The sequence below is a fragment of the Stenella coeruleoalba genome, assembly GCF_951394435.1.
Source record: "Stenella coeruleoalba genome assembly, chromosome: 16".
In the NCBI taxonomy this organism is placed as follows: Eukaryota; Metazoa; Chordata; class Mammalia; order Artiodactyla; family Delphinidae; genus Stenella; species Stenella coeruleoalba.
Genome location: NC_137162.1, coordinates 904,539 through 926,840, shown reverse-complemented (window position 1 = coordinate 926,840; position 22,302 = coordinate 904,539). Strand labels below are relative to the sequence as shown.

The 22,302-nt window shown below is 62.5% G+C and overlaps 1 protein-coding gene across 2 annotated transcripts in view; it reads left to right on the top strand.

Moving 5' to 3' along the window:
• Window positions 1-22,302, top strand: part of INPP5A (inositol polyphosphate-5-phosphatase A) — a 178,104-nt gene that overhangs the window by 139,596 nt on the left and 16,206 nt on the right. For both annotated transcript variants that reach the window (XM_079900603.1, XM_079900604.1), the window contains 3 exons: window positions 3,592-3,676; window positions 18,491-18,586; window positions 18,718-18,792. In XM_079900603.1, the coding sequence (XP_079756729.1) occupies window positions 3,592-3,676; window positions 18,491-18,586; window positions 18,718-18,792 (256 nt within the window). The remainder of the gene's footprint in view (window positions 1-3,591; window positions 3,677-18,490; window positions 18,587-18,717; window positions 18,793-22,302) is intronic.

The window sequence follows — 22,302 nt, the reverse complement described above, 5'->3', positions numbered from 1 at the left end:
CCACTCACTGGTCCTGGGAGGCGGGGCCGGGAGGGACATTGCTGCTTCTCCTTTCCTGGTGGGGCTTGTGCACTGGGTCCCCTTCCCAGAAGATGGGCGACCACGGAGTCCGTGCCCCGACGGGACACCCTGTCGGCCTTTCCAGGAACCTGTGCAGGTTCTCTGAGGTATTTTCTTCTTCTAAAGTTTAAGGGCAGAAGAGATTAACTTTCTTCAAGATGGCTTGGATAGCCTCCTGCTGACAGACAGTCGATGGGGGTGGGTTCCTCCCCCTCCCCCGCAGGTGCCAGGCGGGTGGGACGGGGTGGGGTACACGGCCAGTCCTAGATGTACGGCAGCCCCAGGGCCGACCCACCGGCCTCCCTGTATTTTCATCCCTGAGCGATGTCTCCTCCACAGAAAGACTTAACTTTTTTTTTTTTTTTTTTTGCTGTACGCGGGCCTCTCACTGTTGTGGCCTCTCCCGTTGCGGAGCACAGGCTCCGGACGCGCAGGCTCAGCGGCCATGGCTCACGGGCCCAGCCGCTCCGCGGCATGTGGGATCCTCCCGGACCGGGGCACGGACCCGTGTCCCCTGCATCGGCAGGCGGACTCTCATCCACTGCGCCACCAGGGAAGCCCAGAAAGACTTAACTTTTCACACAAGAAGTGACGTCACTTGTCATCTGCACCGTTAATGACAATCTGTTAAAATATGTCCTTTGTCTTCAAATTCGCATGTGTGAGAATCAATCCAACTAAACAGGAAAACAAGACTTTTTGTGGAATTTAGCTCCGTGATACAGCAATTAATATGCGAGAAAATATTAAAACAGCTGAGACAATTCCTAGAAGAACTTCAACAAGCAGGGCTTCCCCATGAGAAGTCCTATGATTTAAAAGCAACAGGAATAGATAAAAGATCTGCAGAAAAGGAGAGTCTCGAAAAGACCCATGTAATCCAGGGACTCCTGTTCTGCACAAACTCAAGGGGAAGAGGATTGAATGTTTAATAAAGGGTTTGGATCAGCCGACTGTTGGGAAAATCGATAAACTAAGACCCCTTCTTCACACGTAATTCCAGATGGATTAAAGTCTGCACTACAGACTCTGCCAGGAAGATGAGAGAAGGACTTGTCGGGAATCAGCCTTGGGGGGAGAAGGGCCAGCAGCTGGGGGGACGTGGGTGTGTTTCCTGCGTGAAAATTAAGGCTCGTGCGTGACAGGTACCGTGAGCACAGACAGCATCACCATCACACTTCACAGGGAAACTCTTGGAGTTGAAAAAGCAGGAGGCAAGGAACCAGAAAGGAAAGCAGGCCAGGCGCGAGCAGAAGCCACCAGCTTGCCGTCCCCGGGGGTGCGGACGGGACTGTCCCTCCAGCCCAGCGGCCACCGTCGTGAAACAGCGGTGATGTCATCGCTGTCAGTCACCTTTCCTTTCTCAGGCTAGTGCGTCAAGTTGGGAAGGCCACTCCGGGGTTGGGGGCACGCCTGCTCCCTCTGCCCTGGGGGCCGGACGGGGCAGGTCCGGTGGCACCCAGGTGTCTCGGTGCCGGCCAGATATTTCTGAGTTGATCTGGGCGAGGGGTGCTCCCGGCTTTGCCCGCCTTTAATATTTATTTTCTCAGAGTCCATCGCAGCACGTAGGCCATGGGGGCGGCGCCCCACACTGTGCCCGTGGGCCCTGCTGCTCCGTCTCGGTGGGGGTGTCAGTGCAGCCACCAATGGGCGGTGGAACTGGGGACCTGGGTCACTGAACCTCCCTTCCCTTCTGCCCAGACCACACGTGTGCTCTGCGGGCTGTCTCGTTAGCCGTGGTTCGCATTCCGCTTTGAGTTGGAAGTGACCCGCACTTGCTTCCTTTGCCCTTGAGGCCAGTGCAGCCGGGACCCTGCTGCCACCAAGGGTGGGGAGGGGGTGGGGGAGTGAGTGAGCGGAGGATCGGGGTTGGGTAGTGTCCTGGCCTCTTACCGGGGAAGAGAGGTCTGTACGGGGCCCGGGTGGGGGTGACACTGACATATCACTGTCACGTTTGCCGTGTGTGCGTTTCTCAGCTGAAAAATCTCTATGAAATAAATTGTGATTGGTTTAAAATACGTGGAAAAAGTTTTTTGAGCCAGGCAATACTTAGCTTAAAAAAAAAGACATAGTCACTCTCACTTTGTAGCTTCCAAACATCCACGTGGGGATAAGCTACAACGCTGAGAATGAGGTCAGGTGTCCACCACCGATGGGAGGAACCGTCCACGGACCAGACGGAGGCGTCCCGGGCTCCTGTGGGCTGCCCGCTCCGGGCTGCTCTCCTGTGTCTGGCGTGGGGCGTGGCCTTTTCCTTCCCAGACGGAGGCGTCCCGGGCTCCTGTGGGCTGCCCGCTCCGGGCTGCTCTCCTGTGTCTGGCGTGGGGCGTGGCCTTTTCCTTCCCAGACGGAGGCGTCCCGGGCTCGTGTGGGCTGCCCGCTCCGGGCCGCTCTCCTGTGTCTGGCGTGGGGCGTGGCCTTTTCCTTCCCATATGGAGGCGTCCCGGGCTCCTGTGGGCTGCCCGCTCCTGGCTGCTCTCCTGTGTCTGGCGTGGGGCGTGGCCTTTTCCTTCCCAGACGGAGGCGTCCCGGGCTCGTGTGGGCTGCCCGCTCCGGGCTGCTCTCCTGTGTCTGGCGTGGGGCGTGGCCTTTTCCTTCCCATATGGAGGCGTCCCGGGCTCCTGTGGGCTGCCCGCTCCGGGCTGCTCTCCTGTGTCTGGCGTGGGGCGTGGCCTTTTCCTTCCCAGACGGAGGCGTCCCGGGCTCGTGTGGGCTGCCCGCTCCGGGCTGCTCTCCTGTGTCTGGCGTGGGGCGTGGCCTTTTCCTTCCCAGACGGAGGCGTCCCGGGCTCGTGTGGGCTGCCCGCTCCGGGCTGCTCTCCTGTGTCTGGCGTGGGGCGTGGCCTTTTCCTTCCCAGACGGAGGCGTCCCGGGCTCGTGTGGGCTGCCCGCTCCGGGCTGCTCTCCTGTGTCTGGCGTGGGGCGTGGCCTTTTCCTTCCCAGACGGAGGCGTCCCGGGCTCCTGTGGGCTGCCCGCTCCGGGCTGCTCTCCTGTGTCTGGCGTGGGGCGTGGCCTTTTCCTTCCCATATGGAGGCGTCCCGGGCTCGTGTGGGCTGCCCGCTCCGGGCTGCTCTCCTGTGTCTGGCGTGGGGCGTGGCCCTTTTCCTTCCCATATGGAGGCGTCCCGGGCTCGTGTGGGCTGCCCGCTCCGGGCTGCTCTCCTGTGTCTGGCGTGGGGCGTGGCCCTTTTCCTTCCCATATGGAGGCGTCCCGGGCTCGTGTGGGCTGCCCGCTCCGGGCTGCTCTCCTGTGTCTGGCGTGGGGCGCGGCCTTTTCCTTCCCTGGCGCAGGCTGCCGTTGCACGCCAAACGTGGTTTTCACGGCCCCGGCCCAGCGGATGGGACTGCGCTGGCGCACACCCCAGTGCTGGCAAGCTGGGAGCCGTCTGGGGAACACGTGTTGATCACGGTCACTGGGGTGCAAGCGTCCTTCAGCAGGAGGCGGTGGGAAATGCGTGGAGGGGAGCCCGGGGAGAGGCCGGGCGTGGCGGGCGCCGTGCCTCAGTAACCCCCTCTGCTTCTCTCCTCCCAGAATCATTGACCAGCGATTCGAGAAAGCGTCCTACTTTGTCTTTGGCGATTTCAACTTCCGACTGGATTCCAAGTCCGTGGTGGAGGTAGGCCACGCCGGGAGCCTCACGCGTGTTCGGTCATGTTGGGAAGACAGCGGAAGCCTGTGATCCTCGACGGGCGCGTTCCCACTGTCCTGCTCACTGGTTCTATTTAAGGCAGAAACTCCTAATGGAGAACGTTTTACTGTCAAAAGGGGGCTGTTATGGGAGCCCCTCCGAGCGAGTAGTTGGGTAGTGGTCGGGTCACTCAGCACATGTGTGCTGAGCCTGGAGATTCCTCTGCTGACCGTCGGGAGAGGAAAGAGGAGGAAGCCACCTGTGAGAAGGCAGCCCCTGGTCAGCTGTGTGCGCCAGTCCCCCAGCTGTGGGGATCCCCGGGGTGCCCTCAGGCCCCTGGGTGACGCTCCCGCTGAGCAGCGGGCGCAGGTGGAACCTGGATGGCCGCCAGCCGCGAGGCGACCGGGTCGGAAGGCCAGCTCGTCGGCCCCACCGGGTCCCGCCACGTGACCTGGAGCGTGGTCTCCTCTGCATGGGGCCGGCTTCTCCCAGAGGGTCTGCGGCCCTGAGCCCCGCTGCCACGCCTGCCCCACTCTCCCGGGGGTGCAGTGCTGATGGCAGGGCCCCAGGCCGCAGCGAAGGGGGCCTGCCAGCCGCCCAAGGTGAGCGGGTCCCCCCAGACCCAGGTGCAGGAGGGAGACCACAGCGTGCAGGGTCCAGCCCAGGCCTGTCCAGAGCAGGGCACACACAAGCGTGTGCCTGCAGTGATGGTGGAAACAGCAGGGGGAGACCCCGGGGGTCCCCTCTTGTCATCTTCCTTTGGCGTCTCAGGTACAAGTAATCCTCCCTTCTCGGCAGAAGATTCTGTCTTAAAACTGAGCAGTGAGAGGCGCCTGAGTGTGGGGAGGGGGCTTTCGACCACTCGGAGTGTTTTCAAATAGACAAATGAATTCCACTGAGGACCATAAAATCCTGCATTTGGTTCTGCTGCCTTTTTCCCTACTCATTTTGAGTTTGGCTCAATCAGCAACCTGGATCCAAGGTCCCATGGGTTCCGTGCCTTTGAGCCATGGGTGCGATGCCCGCCTGTTGAAATCCGCCAGTGCACGTGTGATGCTGTGAGAGGCGTGGGGAGCCCAGCCCAGTGCCCGCAGGCCAGGCGCCCTCGCCAACAGTGCCTCCTCTGGTATTCTAGCCGCGCTGGTTTTGCTGGGGTGAGCCCCCGAGCGCAGGTCACTTCCGGCTGGTACTTGGGCCCAGTGAGCCCGCTGTGCTGGAACGGCCTCTCTGCTCGCCCGAGGGCCCCGTCTAAGGGCAGCGGCTCTGGACGCGGGCGGAATTGTCACGGGACGTGTGGCGCAGGCGGGGCTCCGGTTTCCATGGGGGGCGCCGAGGCTCCTGCAGAGTCGTGATTTCCTTTTCTTACTGAGTGGGAAGCGGGAGGACACGGCCCTGGGCGTGAGCGGGCGTGAGGGGGCGTGAGCGGGCGTGAGGGGGCGTGAGCGGAGCTGGGCCGTGACACGTGTGGCTGCCGCTGATCGTGTGACCCCCTCCCCTTCCCCAGGCTTCTCTGCCCGGCGCCCTTTCTCCTGACCCTTCACCTTCAGACCTTGGCTTCACCTCAGGGACCCGTCCCATCCCCTAGAGGAAGGACTCCTGCTACACGGTGACCGCACAGGTGGCCGGTGCTGGCCGGGGTCCTGATGGACCCTGGACTCGGCCAGGGAGGCGCTGCCCGCGGCTGGGCGCTCCATCCTTCTGTGTTTCCTCCCAGAGGTGGCAGCCCGGCCCCGTATCATCAGGATGTCGGGGCTGGTGGTACAGGACCCACGGCCACACGTCCTTGACCGTGAGTGAGAGGGGGCAGAGCCTGAGCAGGGACGTAGGCGCTCACTTCCTGGTCAGTAACAGCCCGAGGTCGTCCCCTGAGCAGCAGAGCTTTGAGGGCCAGACCGCGGAGGAGGGAGAGGGCTCGGCCCCGCGTACTGAGGGGCTGCCTGGTCTGTGGATCCACAGGGAGACCCCCGATGGGCGCATTGTTCTGAAGGCCACCCGGGGGCCCCAAGCGTCTCCAAGGACCAACAGCCTGAAGGTTCCAGGCCAAAAGCCTCGATATTTGGTGGACTGCCCAGGTTTTAATAAGTTCCTCTTCCTTCAGGAAAGTACAGGGGATCTTCGTTCTTGAGCGCTTTTCCAACTAATTAACTGACTTAGATAAGGAACTATAGGAAATGCTGTTTTTTGTAGGCAGTTCTCACAAACAGCTGATTTTTCAGGGAAGCGGAACTATGTGCACAAGCTTCCCCTCCTGGGCCCCTGCGGACCCCACCTTGGCCTTCCCGGCCCTCGCCTTCCCTTGGCCTGGCCGCCCCTGGACCTGCCCCCGGCCTTGGTGTCCCGCTGTCCGGGCAGCCGGTGAGCACACCTGGGAAGGGGTGGGGCACGGAGTGTCTGCCGCTTCCCTGTGTGGGCGGCTGTGTGTGAGGTCAGGTGCAGGGCAGCAGTCCTGCTGCTGGTAAGAGTCACAGGCGTTACGCATCTGTGTGGCCCCTCCCCCAGGAGGTCACTTCCTAAACAGTCAGTCATCTGTCTGCTCTAGGCATTTCCGTGTGCCTTCACCGCAAGCCCCTCGGACTGTGCTGGGGACCCCATGTCAGCAGTCCTGAGAGGTCAGAGGGACCCACGGCAGGGACGGGTCCTGGGCACACAAGGGCACACGAGGGCTGACCCAGGCGGGCCGCCCACCACAGGGGGCAGGAAGCAGAGGCCCTCCGCCCCGCCAGCCCCGCCCACCCCACCCCGCGCGGGAGAGTGGGTTCTGGTGAGGGGGCGTGGCGAGGGCGGTCTCGGGCCCGAGGAGGTCCCACTGCACCCCAAGGGGACGTAGTCGTTCTGAGCAGCAGCTCTTCCCAGCGGGCCTGCTGGTAGGCGTTGGGCTTGGCGGGGCGGGACGGCTCCAGGAGACCCCGTCCTCCGGGCACACGGAGTCTCCCTCGCGGAACCGGCGGCTTCACCCCGGGCTCCGTTCAGTCTCCTCGCAGCCTCTTCTGGGAGCCGCCCGGAGTGTGGCAGCGCATCTAAGTGGACCTGAATGCCACCAGGACACCCCCGCACCCCCAAGCTCTGGGCTTGCCCACGACAGCTCGCTGGACACTGCCCCTGCCCCGCTGCTGCCAGGGAGTGTTTGCTCTGGCTGTGCACCCGCGCACGTGAGAAAAGCGCTCTGTTGTCCAGGGCTGTGAAATTGGCACTTTCAAAGGAGGGAGGAATCAATGGTGTTTAATTGAATTATTTGCTCGATGAATAAACAGATGTGTCTAAGATTCGTGCATTAATTTTTGGAGGGTTTTCTTGTGCACGTGGTTCTTTAAACCATACGGTCCATCTATCCTGTGGATAAATGGCTGTTCAGTTGACGAAAACTTACATCTCTGCACACAGTTTACTGTGTAAGTAAAGCAAACCAATGGGAAATGATTTTTATTCCCAGCACGTGGAGTATGATTTTTGGTATAGCGAGTTTTTAGGACCGTTTGGTCAAATGAAGACTTTAGCCCTAGGGGTTAAAGACCATCTTCTCACGCCTCATCAGCACAGTCATCAGCTGTTCACAAAGCATCCAGGCTGAGCAGGAAGCTGCCATGCAGTCCCGCGGCTGAGCGCCCTGGCGGCTGAGCGCCCTGGCGGAGAAGCAGGGACCCAACGGGGGAGTCGTAGGCGGATAGCGTAGCGCGTGACACCCGGACCCCACCCTTGCACCCGCGTGTCCCCTCCGGGTTGCCACGTCACCTTTGGCCCCAGACGTGTCCAGCTGATGAAGAAAATTGTAATGAACTTGGTATGTTCTGAAGTCCCCACGGAAGACACAGCTTGTGCCTGGTGGCACAGCTTGTGCCTGGTTGTGTTTCGTGTCCCCGGCCGGCGGCTGGGACACTGGTCTCGAGGCAGAAGTCTGAGGTCAGGGGGCTCCCTCCTGCCTCCTCGGCTCCGGTGGCCCAGGCGCCCCTGGGCTGTGGCCGCGTCATCACTGCCTCTGCTCCGGCCTCACGTGCCTCCTCCCTGCCTCACTGTCCTTGTGGGGACAGTCACTGCACTTGGGCCACCCTGAATCCAGGGTGAGCTCGGCTCGAGAACGTTGACCCGTCACATCTGCCAAGGCCCTGGTTGACAAAACAGTCGTGGGCTGAGGTCTGGGTGGACGTGAACTTGGGGACGCTCTGCAGCCCCCTTCCTGCCAGAGCCCCATTTCCTCTCCCACCGCTGGAGAGATCGATGCTAACTCAGAAAACATACTTGTGGGCAAAGCTAGATCTAAAAGTTTAACTGAAAGAGACCAAGTTTCTTTTGCTGCAGATTAATTTCAGTGGCGTTCATTAAGCTACCTGTTTAGGTCTTGAATTTTAAAACACCATGGAAGCACCTCTTGGAACATCACAGTCTGCTGGCCCGCATGGCTTTTTGAAAGGGTTTCTAACTGTAGAAACAACTTACAGAAACTCTGTGGACACCAGAGGAGAGGTCTCCAAATTTTCCCGAAAGGTTGTTAGACCGAGTGGATGGCTTCTCGAGGCCTGCCAGCCGTCCCAGCTCCCAGAACGTGCAGAGCAGCGTGAGGACGAGGCCGCCCGGGCGTTCCGTGGCTCCGGGACACCTCTTCGGGGCTTTGCCTGTTACAGGAGAGCCGTGTATGGAGGTGAAGGTGGCCACTTCTTGGAACTTGCACAGCGGGGAGTCAGCGGGGCACATTTGGGGATGGGCCGCCTGGTGGACAAGGCCTGGCTGGGGCCACAGGGTCCTGCAGGTTCTCAGGCAGTGCTCGGGGGCATCACTGAGGGTGGCAGGCGGCCTCCAGGTGGGCACTGGGGCACCGGGAAGAGGGGGAGGGGCTGGGATGCAGGCAGCTCATCCTCTGCCCCACCCCCTCCAAGGACTGTGCCCTTTCCTTCCAAACAACACGGCCCAGGAAAGAGCACCGATCAGAGGCGCACCAAGGCTTGAGCCGGGGCCCAGGCCTCGAGCTGTCCCTTCCCTGGGTGAGCGGCTGCCCTCAGCGGTGACCCTGTAGAGACACCGGCATTTCGTGCCTACAGACCGGGTCCTGGGGTGGGAGAGGCCATGCCGGCCCCGACCCGTATTCCTGGGGAGGCCGGTGTCCTCAGCTGGTGGGTCACCCCACAGACGGTTTCCAGATTGCCCAAGGTCAGCGTAGCACCCAAGGTGACCACGAGCGCCCCAGACAGCACTGCAGTCGTGCGGGTCAGAAGGTCCGAGGAGACGCAGGGATGGGGACGCGGGACCTCCGTCTGCCGGCGTCGTCTTGTCTGGAGGTGGCAGGTGACCCCCTTGAAGAGGGAAGTTGAGGTCATCCTTTGTGCCGGCTTGGCTGGGCTTTGGTGTTGGTTGCTGGTCCCCCACTAGAGTGGCAGGTACACCCTCCCCAGCCCTGGGCCCCTGAGATGCCCAGGGATGCCCTGCCTCTGGTGCTCACCCCGCCAAGCTCCTGGAAGCTCCCAGAGGGGAGTCAGGTCCTTCCGGAAACACGAGCATCCTGACCTGCAGGGAGAAAGAGGCTGCAGCGGGCAGGGGCTCCTGGAAGGACAAGTCGGCGAGGGGCTCCAGGGCAAGCTGGACACCCACCGGTCCTCTGCAGCAAGGGGTCTCGGGTATCTGGCTGGCACCAGCGTCGGAAAGAAGTGCTTTGTGCAAAGTGAACGGCTGCCCCTCCCACCCCCGGAATTAGAGCTTCGCGTTTCAGATGCAAATTAATACAAACATGCTTGCCTAGCAGAACTGAAAAGATGATCCTGCGATCAAACTTGGCACCTCTTAAGCCGTAATTAAAACAGACAAACTATAAACACCACGATCGTGTGCCGTCTAACGGGCTGTGCGTCCCGAACGAATTAATGATGCAGCCTCCCACTCAGCTCCGCCGGCGGGATTGCTCAGAGAGTATGTTTCATGCCTTGCGCAGTGGCAACTGGCAGCTGGGCGCTCAGCTGGCCAGTGACAAAGGGTGACAGCGGTGCCAGGCGCTCCCATCTCCGCGCGCCCCAGCCGCACCCACCTGCCGTCCGTCACCGCGGACAGCCGTGGTGATGGATGCGTTTTTGGAGGCTGGCGGCTGTTTTGAAAAACCGGTTGCCGGTTGCTGACAGGTACAGGTTCAGGTGCCAGCAGGGCCTGAGAGGACCCTGGCTTCTCGGAGGAAGCAGCCGTCCCTACGCTCATGTTCGCGGGGCAGGGGCAGGGCGGGGGGTGGGAGCCCACGCGGTGCCCCAACAGCCGGGGTCGCAGCACTAACCGCGCCCGCCTTGGAAGAGGACCAGGGGCACCGCACAGCCCGCCCGCATCCCAGTGCGGCCAGGGAGACTCTGCAGGCTGCCCGGTGGCCTGAGCCCCTGCCCCGGACCACGGGCATTTCTGCCACCCAGCCTCCTGCCCTCTGGCTGCACGTGCGACCTGGCGAGGGTGGGTTCCCACTCAGCCAGGAGGGGGCATCGCACCTGGTCGTTACCTGTGCCGGCCCTTCGTAAGGCCCCGTGAACTGTCCCCAGCCTGTTTCTGCATTTTCTCACTTCCCTGATTCAAGTTATTCTTTGGAACTCAGGGAAGGCCTAGGAGGCTAAAGTTTTTCTGCAAACAGAGGCAGGCAGGGGACAGGGGCAGGGAGTCTGTCCCGGGGAGACAGAAGGAGGTGACAAGGGGTCCTGCTCTCCCCCCTGCCCCTTGTCCCCCACTGCCCGGCAGGTCTGAGCCCTGGTGTGTCTGTGGAAGGCTGGGGACGTTCTCAAGAGGCCAGACCAGGAGCGTGGCAGGTCCCCCGGCCGGATCCCCTGCGGGCAGGGAGACCCCCGAGCGGCAGTCCCGTCCTGCTGGACAGGAGCCTAGAAAGAGCCCGCGCTGCTTCCTTCTAGAAAACTCAGTCAAGCTCCCCTGGTTTGCGCAGCCGGCCGCGGGCGGGCGCTGTCGCCCCTCCGTCAGCGGGTTGGGAGCTGGCGGGGCGTCTCGGGGAGGAGATGAAAGGGTCTTTATGGTGGTTGTTGTTCTCATGAACAGCTGATGATACAGAACAAAAAGGACGAAGGCGCCTCTGACGCTGACACGGCCTCACAGCAGCGCCTCTCACGGACCCCGGCGCCGTCTGCGCCTTCAGGCACTCGGAGTCCATGTGCTCTCGGTCATCAAGGATGTCCCTCCTCCCGGGGGCTGGGGTTTGCCAGGAAAACCTCTGAAAAGCTGCACTTCTCCAGAAGGGTCTTCCTTGGGGAAGTCAGAGTAAACGGAATGGGGGTGTTCGGGGTCGCTCCCGCCCGATGCAGGACGACCTCCCCACGGTGCTTCCTGGTGAAAGCCCGACGCGGCCACCGCCCTGCTCAGCCTCAGGTCCTCGGCGCGCACCCAGCACGGTCCTTCTGTGTCAGGCAGGCCACTGGGACCCTGAAAACCGAGGAAGTTAGCGCTCTGCTGAGCTCCCCCGAGGGCAGGGTCCCTGCCAGGCCCCTCCTGCGGCCGAGGCAGCAGGGTGTGTGTTTCTTCATGGCTCTCGCGGGCGCCTGCTCTGGGCCCCACTTGGTGCAGCTGAGAGGCAAGACGCTGCCCAGTGGCCTCGTCTTAACTACACGAGCTCCCCGCCCCCCGACACCCAGGGACAGCCGTCACGGCCCGGCACCTGGCCGCAGACCTTCCCCCTAGAGCACGGTGACCTCCTGGGCCTCAGGCCGGCCTGGCCACCACTGGAGGGGCCCTGGAGCTGAGCACAGGCCAGGCAAACCAGGGTTCTTGCTCTCCAGAAGGGGTGTGTGTGTGTGTGTGTGTGTGTGTGTGTGCGCGCCGAGGGGCTGTGTGTGCGTGTGTGATAGGGAAGGAAGCTGAAGCTTAGGCTGGAGCTTGTTGGACCACATGTCCGTGCACTGGGAGGTGCTGTTCCTGTCGCAGGCTCAGTGGCCCCGGCTGTCCCCCGGGGGCTCCCACGGCAGCGTGTACCCTGAGGCCTGCTCACCCGGCCGCAGGCGGTGTGGGCGGCTCCGAGACGCATTTCTATCTGTCTGCCCAGCGCCTACTTTTCAGGCCGTGGCACGTGTCTGCCCCGAAGGGGATGGTCAGAGGGTTCGTGAAGACTTTTTCTGAGCACTTTCCTGCGGAGCCATGAGTTACCTGTGACCGAGGCAGGTTCTGAAGCCGCTGACTCTGCGTCCCTTCTTCTCTCTCCCTGGACGCCTTTAGGACTGAAATGACGTCTGTAGACGCTGGTGACCAAGGACTGGCCCATCCCTGGGACGGATGGTGCTTCTCTCCTGTTCCTGGCGGGTGGGTGGGTGTCCAGGGCACGGGGCTGGCTGGCTGACTCTCCGTGCCCACCTCACAGTGACCCAGCATTGGACCCACACCTCCCACACGCTGGCTTGTGAGTGAGGTGCCAGAGGCAGCCTTTAACCCCTCGAGTCCAAGAGGTGGATCTGGGCAGCCCGGGTCGGGACCCCGTTCTCCTTCCAGAGCTGAGGCAGGTGTGGGGTTAAGGGGGTGCAGCACAGCAGGAGGCAGACCCGGGTTAACGTCCAGAGTCACGGGGGGAGTCACCGCAGAAAAGGTCACGTTTATCCTCTAGAGTGGGATCTGTTTTCCAGTCGTTTGAAGTAACTCTAAATGTAAAAGGTAACGATTTTCCATTAACTTGTTCTGAAGAAAACCCACGTAAAGGACTCAGGTCTGTCTGCGCGCCACCGTTCAGAAATCCTTCTCTTTCTCTCTGTGGCCTGTGCTGCAGGAGGATGCAGACGGAACGTTGATTTGTGCGCCTGTTTATTTGTAGACATTTTTATGGCTAGAATTTAACCAAAAGTAACAGGATGACGAGAACAGCCGTGGGATGGGGTGAACTTGATGACGAGAACAGCCATGGGACGGGGTGAGCTTCTCCCTGACGCCCTTGGTTGGCTGGTGGTTTTCAGTGAAGGGTGTGCGTGCCGAGGCCCGGTTTCTCTGACGTCTCCGTGATATTCGGGGGGGACCCCAAGGACTCAGGGCCCTGCAGCCCAGCTGGGGCGGCAGCTCCATGCCGAGCTCCTCAGGTGCAAATTGCTGGCCTCGGCCTGGTTCCTGCTGGACGCACAGCACAGAGACGGCGAGGGTGTCCGAGTGCTTGGGGAGGAGATGGCCGCCCCCGCAGGAAGGAGAAGCTGCTCGTGGCTGCGGCTTGCTGGAACCAGGAGCTCACCCTGTTCCAGCTCCCCGACGGCTTCCGCTCCCGGAGCGCGGACCCCTCTGTGCAGAGGAACAGGAGCTGAGCGTGCGGGCCGGCGGGAAGCCGGGCTCAAGGCCGGCCGTGCGTGGCTGCAGGTGGGCGGGGCGTCTCTGGCCCCTGCTCCCGGGAGGTGCCGGCACCGGGGCTGCAGACACAGCTGATGAAGCACCTGCTCTGTTCCCTCTTCTGCTTCCAGCAGGTGGACCCAGAGCCAAGCCCCACGGGAGTGGCCAGAGCGGGGGCCACCGCCCGTCCCCGGGCCGTGGCGAGTGGAGGCTGGGCTCCCCACAGCGCCCCACCCCCGTCGGAGGTCTGGGCCTTTCTGGCCTCACGCCCTGCGTCTGAAACGCAACTCAGAGCAGCCAGCCACCCCCTCACGCGGGGCCTCCAGAGCAGGGTCACTGTCCTTTTGACGTTGCGCAGGAGATGAGGCCACGGATGTCGGGGGTGGAGGGTCCTCGAGGGGCCGGGCGGGGCCAGGGCTCGCCCGCGTCTCCCCTGAGATGCCAGAGGCCAGGCCGGCGGCCCGGCCGAGCATCCTCACCCAGGGGCACGCACGTCGGCGCTGTGTTGAAGCCCTTGAGGACGTGTTTCTTTTACGTGCTTTTCCTTTCAGCTTCTTGGGGGTCGGTCGTATGCGCACGTCTGTGGCTGAAGAGAGAACCGGCGGCCACGGCCGGTTGGCCTCTTTGTGCCCCGGCTTTGTTTCCGATTTCACGCTATCAGAGGGTCCGCGTGTTTTCCTGCGTGAAGTTGTCAGGGGATGAAAGCTCCGGAGCGGGGTCGCACACCAAGGGCCGGGCATGGAGCCCACCCGCCAGCCTCCCGCCCTCCCCCTGGCCCCTCCGCACAGTAACGGTGTCGAGCAGGCTGGCCCGGCCCTTCGCTGCAGAACCAGCGCTTCCGTCCAGACCAGCTCATTAGTCTCCCATGGGGCCAGAAGGAGCCTCGTCCAAGGCTAAAACAGGGCGGCCAGCTCACCCTCCCCAGCGGTGACCCACTGCGCAGGCGCAGACGGCCAAGCTGGGTCCCTGATGTGGTCAGGGGAGGGGGAGGTGAGGACGCTACCAGCTCCCTGTGTTTTCGGGAACATGTGGCTCTGTGACGGGGCAGGTGGAGTTCCCGCCCCGTCCTCACTCGGGAAGGACCCCAGCGGCGCAGAAGCTGTGTCCGGTCTGGTGGGACGCGGTGTGCAGCGGGCCTCACATTGGAGGCTGCTGGCTGTCCTTCCAGAGGGCCCACGTCCAAATAGAGGCGCTGGAAGCCAGGCCCCAGGCGGCAGGATGCCACCACGGGGACAGAGAGGACCCTGCGGGGCTGGGGGGGCTCCACAACGTCAGGAAGCTGCTCTTTGGGTTATTTTTCATTTCAAGGCTGTTGTATTTTCCACTTGATGGAAAAAAAGGTTAATCCAGCCCCCAAGGTCTGAGCGGGGGACGGGGGACCCCGTGTAGGTGCCGGCTCACCACCCACGCCCTTGACCGGAAGCGGCCTTGTCACTGGCAGGTGGGTGCCGCTGAGAGAATGCTGGACCTCCAGGGGGCTGGACGCCCTTGGTCCCGCTGGTCCCTGTTTCTGGGGGCCCGTTCCGTGGTGTGAGCTTCTCCTGGGGGCCCAGGCAGAAATGGGGGCTCCGCGTTCCGTCCTGCAGGGGGTCTGCGTTTCAATAAAAAGAGGAGTGCTGTCCTCTTACTCAGAATGAGCTAGAACGTTTCCAGTATCTGCTGGGAGTGTCTAAATTTGGGTGCCAGAGTGGCTTGGTGGTTCGTTTTGATTTTGTTTAAACCTCGCTGCTCCCCACGTGGAGGGGAAGAGCGCAGAGGGCTCTGAGGAGAGACGCACGGGGTCGGCCACTGCCTGTACCTGAGACGGCCGCAGTCATCTGGCCACACCGGTTTTCCTCGCTGCCTGAAATCAGGATTAAACCTGCCCCACCCTCTGTGCAGCCCCATGAGTGACGGCACGCCAGACAGTGACCCCGCTCACCGCTTCTGAGCTCAGGCCCTGACGAGCCCCCTTCCCCGGGTGCAGGTGTGTGGGGGAAACCAGAGCGGCAGGGGGCAGGAGGCCACAGGGATGGACTGCACGCGCGTCCCCTGCTGCCCACCACGCTCCGCAGCTTGGACTCCTGGTCACCTGTCTGGGCCCAGCCGTCCCGGGGACCCTGGCACTCCTCGGAGCCTCCTAGAAGCCAGGGCGTGAGGCCCGTCGCTGAGAACGGGGGTGCCTGCGGCTCTCAGGGACCCGGGGGGCTGGCTGCCGGAAGGGGGTCCGTGCCTCCACCAGCACCCAGTCTGTGTCCGACTCGTAAACAGCTGCCAGGATAACTCGGGAACGAGCGTCGTTGGGGCAGGAGGCGGCCCCCTGAGCCCGGCCCCTCGTCTGCAGGCCCGAGCGGCCTGCGGGGCACGAGGGGAGGGCGCCACGTGCCAGGCTGGCAGGGAGCACCCTGGGGGGCGAGCCCCAGCGCCTGCTGACCCCTCCCCGTGCCCGCACCCTCCGCGGGGTCTAGAACCTGCAGGGCAGGGCCCACACTCGGGCTGTGGGCCAGTGGGCTTCTTCGGGGTCCCTCAGAGACCCCTGCACGCTCACATGTCGGGACTCTCGACTCCGGTGGAGAGAGACCCAGACGCAGTCCCCAGGCCACACCGGGCTTTGCAGACAGAAGCCAGACCAGCTATTCGTGTTCATTCGAAATATGCTTCCAATACCTGCGTCGCTTCCTATGTTTTCTCAGGTGGAGAAAATAGGTAGAATGGAAGTGTGTTTTGATTCTCTTTTTGCCTCTGAGGAGAGAACAAACCCGCTGGGCCGCTGGGCAGGCCTGTGACGATGGGGCAAGCCCCGAATTTCTGTCCTGGCCGCCTGGGAGCTCTGTAAGACAGGTTGCGTCCCCTCAGCTCTCCTCCACACCGTGTGGCCTGCCGGCCATTCCCTGCCTGCCCCCAGCCCCCCTCAGGCCCTGTCTCCACCTCTCACGCTGCCACCCCGGCCTTTGCCCCACCAGGGCCCTCCACCTGGAACCCGGCTCCATCAGCTCCGTTACACGGTCACCATCTCTCTAGTTACCCCGACACCCAGACCCAGGCGTGCCCCCCTGTATACACTGCACGTCCTGGACGCCGACCACAGGTGCCCGCCGGCCCGGCCTACGCTGGGTCCTTTGGAAACTTGGGGTGTGTGTCAGCTGGGGCTCCTGGGGGATCCCCTTCCTCCGGGCCCAGCGTGCTGGGTCCAGACAGAAGCCGGGTCTCTGGAATCACAATACCCGAGTCTGAAGCCTTGGCGAGCCATCAGTAAGCGCAACTGAGACGCTTTTTAATGCCTGCTGCCTCTCGAAGTGGATGCGCAGAAGAGAGCCTTATGGCTTCATTTACCATCAGAAGCCTAGTAATTACGACGAGAAAACGACCGGTGTGCCTGACCTCCACAGACGGAAACTTACCGCCCAAACTTTCCAGAAGGCGCGTCGTGACCCAGACTCTGAAACCCGCCGTATCCCCCAGGTCAGGCTTCTCAGACTCGAGTGTTCCCGACCAGCTCCTGGCTGACCCCAGGGCCTGTCCTCGGGTGCGGGGCTGGCTGTCCCCCCACCCCCGCGCCAGTCTGGCAGAGAGCAGAGTGGGTTCTGTAAGGCCGCGTTCGTGGGCTTGCCTGTGGGGACCCCAGGGGCTCTGTCTGCATAGAAGTTGGACCCTGGTGGGGAGCGTTTGTGACGGCGGGATGGGGGCAGTGGGGGGGGCAGCCCTGGGAGGAGCGGGGCCAGCTGCACAGGCGCCCTGAGCCCCAGGGGGCTGTGCGGATTCAGTGGCTGTAAGACTGCGGGACTCGCAGGAAACGCTGCACGCTGCGCCTCTGGGCTGACACCGGCGTGGGTCCTGTGGGCACCGCCCCAGCAGCCTGTGCCCCTAAATTCCAAGTGAAACACCAGGGGCTCCGGGTGCCAGCAGGACAGTGCTGGGCCGCCTCTCCTGTGCCCTTCCTGCCGCTGCTGATCGTGAAATGAATCTTACGTGGCTCTTTAAGATAACATTTGGGAAATTGTTTTCTCCTTTCAAAAGAGGAAAATGCCTTCCTGTAAGCAGGCGAGCCGGAAAGGCCCTGGCCCAGGGGGTTCTGCATGAGTGGTCACGACTGCGATTGAAAGGCCCGCCCCGGGAGGAGGCCTGGCGGGTGTGGGAGAGAGGCCCCTCCAAGGGCTGGGCCGGTCAGATGTTTATCCTCTGGGAGCCCGTCTGAAGTGGCGAGAGATAAAGCAATTTTTTAAAAAGTTTCCAGCAGATGCCTTTGGGAGAAGACCATGAATTTCCTGAATCGTCGAGAGGCTACAATGCCGTCTGCCTGCCGGGCCCTCCCCATTCACTGGGCTGAAGCCACTTAAGCGCATTAGCATCTGGATGGGGTGACCTCCTCGCCGGGGGCTGGGCAGGGTGGCCGCGCTGGGCCGGATGGTCCAGGCGCTTGTTCTAATCCGGCCGTTTGAAGGCGGCCAGACTGATTTGTGACACATGAGTCCAGAAGCCGCTGTGGGGGGCTTGACCTGAGTAGCTGTCTGTGCTCTGAATGTCAATGCCTGTCCTGGAGCGCGCGGCCCAAGGGGGATCGGCTTCCGGCTTCCGGGCCTCGCCGGGCCCTGGGGCCTGTTGCGGGAGGATGTCCCCCGCGGCCTCTGAGCCCCGCGGCTCTGCCGTGAAGTGACCTCACGAGGGCTCCTTAGACAAAGAGGGTTTTTTTTAAGTCAACGTTAGTTCAGTTGCGGTGGTCTTACTTTCTTTCTTTTTTTAATAAAAATCACCTAGTGCTTTTTCCAAAACAGCCCTATCGAGGTATAACTCACACACGAACTGAAATCCAGCTGCGACCTTCTCACCCCACCTGGCCTCCGCGGCCCCCGCTCTGTCCTTTCTGGACTCCGCGTGGATGGACTTTCCCGAAGGGAGGGGTGCGGGGCCTGGTCTCCGCACATGCTCGCCGGCACTTGCCGTACACCTGGGGTGTCTCTCAGCCCGTTTAGAGCTGCACTTCGTCTCTGCGGTGTTGGTGTGGTCAGCGCGGCCCTGCGGCGCCCCTAACTGCACCAGGCCTCGCGGCCTCTGCGCCAGCCTCCACCCTCGTCCTGACTGGGGAGCAACCCTGTTTAACCCCCATCCTGCTGCCTTTCCTCGCCCCACACCCAGGTTGGGACAGGGAGGATTTTCTAAAGGAGTCTGGATTTAATAGAGTTTTCAGCCTATCTGCAGTCAGCCTGTCACCCGTGCCCTTCCGTCTGCCCCGCCGCAGCTGGTGGGCGTCCCTGCCCAGGGCCCCCGGCGTGGCCTCTGTGTCCCCCGTGCTGCCCCCGGGGCCTGTCTGGCTGCCCTTCACTGTCCCTCCCGCTGTGGCTGTGGAGGACCGCCAGTCAGACTGTTCCCTGCCCAGCCTCCACAGGCCCCCTGGTCCCTGGTCCTCGGGGCAGCCTGGGGCGGCGGGCAGAGGGCCGGGTGTGCGGCCCCGCGTGTCTGGAGCCGCGGGTCCCTCCACGGGAGGTGTGAGCCCCTGAGCCGAGGTCGGGGAGCGGTGGAGGCGGGCAGCGGGCTGGCATGTCTCCGGGGACTGAGCTCCTTCCGTGTCCTTCCCAGACTCTCTGCACAAAGGCCACGATGCAGACCGTCCGGGCCGCCGACACCAACGAAGTCGTGAAGCTGATATTCCGAGAGTCGGACAACGACCGGAAGGTGAGCCCCTGCGCAGCTGTCTGTGCTCTGAATGTCAGTGCCTGTCCTAGGTGCGGGGGGTGCCGTGCCCGGTGGGCCCCGCGGCGGGAGAGGTGGGGCCCTGCCTGCTCTGACGGCCCTTCCCTTGGCAGGTGATGCTCCAGCTCGAGAAGAAGCTCTTCGACTACTTCAACCAGGAGGTCTTCCGGGACGACAACGGCACCGCGGTGAGCTCTGGCATCCGACGTGCGGCTGGTCCCCTAGCAGCTGCTGTGGGGTGGCGCTGGCCCCCGGCCCCTCCCAACGCCCCCGCTTCCCCAGAGCCATGCTTCCCGGTGCCGTCACAGCCTGTGGGTCGGCTCCTGAACCCTCACCCTCCCGTCACTTCTCCACTGGGCCCTTCCTGGGGGCGCGTCCTGCCGCCGGCTGGGCTGTGGCCACCCGCCTCGCTGCCTGTGCCGGCCAGTGTGGCTCTCAACACTGGGGTCCTCCCCGGTGAGAGGCAGAGGGCTAGGAGCTTTGGCTGCGGAACCCCTGGTTCAGGGCCGGCCCACAGAGGCCTGGGCTTCCTTTGGAAAGAAGAGAACCACCGTGCAAATTGGCGGGGGCATCTCGAACGCACGTGTGTGCGTGTGTGTGTGCGCGGAGGGAAGTATTGGTATGTGTGAGCCTGCCGTTCAGACCACCCGGCGGGCACAGCCCCTGCAGCGGGAGAGCCGACGGGGCCCTGCACCTGCGGTGCCCTTTACTTCTTGTGCGCCAGTTGGGCCTGCTTTTGACGCATCGGCGCCTGAGGGCGGTCGGGACGCCTGTGGGAGCCTCACCGCACGCCCAGGTGTGCACCTGTGCCTCCCCCCTCCCGCCTCCTGGGGGCCTTTCTGGTCTTCCCGCCCTGGTAAGGGGCCGTCTGTACCATTGTCCCCATTTTCAGTTCCCGGTTCACCCCACCTCACCTGCTTGCCACCAAGACCATTGTCACCCCTCAGGGACGTCTTTATCCCAAAGGCCAGGGATGTGCTTGGATTTCAGGGCCTGCCTCCGAAGCATCCCCCCCGGGACCACACCCCTCATGGGTCAGCTCCCTGGTCCCCCTCTGCCCCCAGCTCAGCTCTTGTGCCCTGGGCGCCCCTGAGTGGCCGGGTCACCCGTTGGGTCTTGAGTTTCCAGCTCTGGACGGTGCCTCTGTCTCGCGTCTGCCTCAGGCCCCTCCGAGCACTGGCTCCAGCCCGGCTGGGGGCTCCATGCCTCTGTGTGGGAGGACCCCTAGCTCTCGTGCCAGGCGCTCAGAAGAGGGCTCACGTCTAAGTGGAGAGGGGCTCTCCAGATGTCCAGCAGACTCTGCCAGCCCGTGAACCCGCCCTACCTTCCTGTCCTCCCCGGAAGCCCTCGTCCCCCGCCGGGCCTCCCTCGCCTTGCACGTCCGGCAGCTCCTGGGCCTGGACTCGCCACACGTCTGAGTCTGCCGCCCCCGGCCGTCGCCCCCCCGCCTTCCTCCCGACCCCTGCCCCTCTGTCCACCCCCAGCCTGGAGCCCGCCCGGGCCTGGTCACACGCCCACCCAGTCAGGCCCAGCTTTGGGCCTTGGCCACCTCCCACCGCCGTCGGGTAAAGCCCGGGACCCTGACCTCTCCTCCGAGGCGCGGATCACGCCCGGGGCCTCTGTGCTGACCCCCCCACCCCTCCTGCAGCCGCACGGGGGGCACCTCTGCCCCCGCGGATGCTCCGAGCCGCCTCACACACTTCCCCCTGCCTGTCGTGCTGCGTCCCCGCGTCCCCGCGGCCAGTTCCCAGCTCGGCTGCGCAGGGGGCCTCGGGTCCTGGTGCGGTGGGCTCCTGCTGTGTCCCGCAGCGCCTGGGCTCAGCACACGGCACTCACGGCTCAGCTGCGGCCCTGCTGGGCTGGACGGGAGGCTCTGTAGGGCGTGGCCGTGTCTGGCTGCCGTCCTGTGACTTCCCAGGCCCGGAACACGTGGGGCAGGTTTGGGGACACGACGCGTTCAGTGTGCCTGTGTGGGGTGAGGTGCCCAGGAGACTCGGGGTGCCGTCCGCTCCCTGGGCAGCCGTGCGACCCTCTGAGCTTGGAGTAGGGTGGGCGGGGTGGGCTTTGAGGGCCCCTAGCACAGAGACGGCCCCTCGAAGCCAGGGACAGTGTGGTTACCAGGACGAGCAGAAAGCGGAGACGCCCTGGGAGGGGAACGGTGGACACAGAGAGTGGCGCTGGGGTGGCCAGGGGGCCAGAACATTCTGGAAGGAGCCAGGACACTGGCGAGAAGGAAGGTCCACCGTGTGAGGGAGAAACAGGGTCCTGAGGCAGGTATGCGGGGCGGGGGGGGGAGGGGGCACGGGGATGTCACGGTGGGTCCAGAGTCCCCGCTGCCCTCGGTTAGCACTTAGAGAATGTGTCACCACCCTGGAAACTACAGATGTCACCGTTAGACGTAAGCTCTAGTTCTGTATTTATTCACCATGTGAAATTGTGCTCCTTTAAGGTGGAGCAAAGTTAGTTTGAGTATCTGGGAGAAGTTTGAGGCTGACTCAGATGAGAAGACGCAGTGGAGTCGAAGCAGAGACGAGGTCTACACGTGGGTCTGGAAGGCCCGTGGCCCTGCCTGTCGGGTCAGGAATCTCCGGGGAAGGGGGCGGCCTCGTGCGTCCCCGTGGTGCAGGGCCGAGGCTCCGCGGTAACTGCCCCGGCAGCTCGGCGTGTCAGTCCCACTTGGGAGGCGGGCGTCCAGACCCCCCTGGGGGACGATGCATGGCCTGCAGAGCCCTCAGAGGACATCTTACCTTCACGCGAGACGCCCACAGCAGGATGGATGTGCTGCTCCGGCCTCGGCCCCCAAATCCATCGCATCCTTGATCAACCACCAGCCTTGTTCCCGTCTGACAGAAATTTAATTCAAGCTGGCTCTGAAAATAATTATTGTATTTTAAGAGTAGTAATCATTGGCCGGGACATGATTGAATGTGTCCATGCCTATTGACTTTTTCTATGATTTATAGCTTTGTTTAGTCGATATTCCCATCGAAATTGTATAATTAATTATAAGTGTGGCTGTCAGGGCTGCAGGATGGAGTGCCCTGGTGAGGATTTGGAGAGATTAAATTTTCTGCGGCTGTCCCAGGGCAGGGCGCGTGAGTTTCCACCGCGCTCGGCCTGTTGGATAGAGATGTTTTCTGGGTGTGTAGCAACTGCTCCCGCTCGGGGCGCATCGATTTTCCGGCTCTTTCCCTTTATCAGCGCGGCGTCTCTGCAGTAACTGAGGAATGTGTGCAGCCGGGACAGCGCCTGACAGATACGTACGATCAGCTGCCGCTTAATCATTGTCTACACACGCCCTGCTCTGTTTTTCACTTTGTAATCAAGAAGAATGTTAAAGATACATGTGAAATTGGTTACCGCTTTGTGAAAAATCTCAGAGAGATACAGATTACCCTTTCAACAGAAATGCACTGTCATTTCTAATCAGAAACACCTCACGCTGGCCTCCTGTGGCAGCAGCCGTGGCTCCATCCCCCATCGTTCCCGTGGACTCAGGGCGTGGAGCCGTGGGGGCCGTGGGGCAGCAGGAACAAAACACAGCCCCGGGTACAAAGCGTGTAGGAAGCACTCCACAGTAGACAGAGTCCACAGACATCAGATAACTGAATACTTGATAAAAATTATGAGATTTAAAGGTATTGAAAACATGAAAGCATCAGAAACATAAACAGATACCATACCCTGAAAAAAGCAGG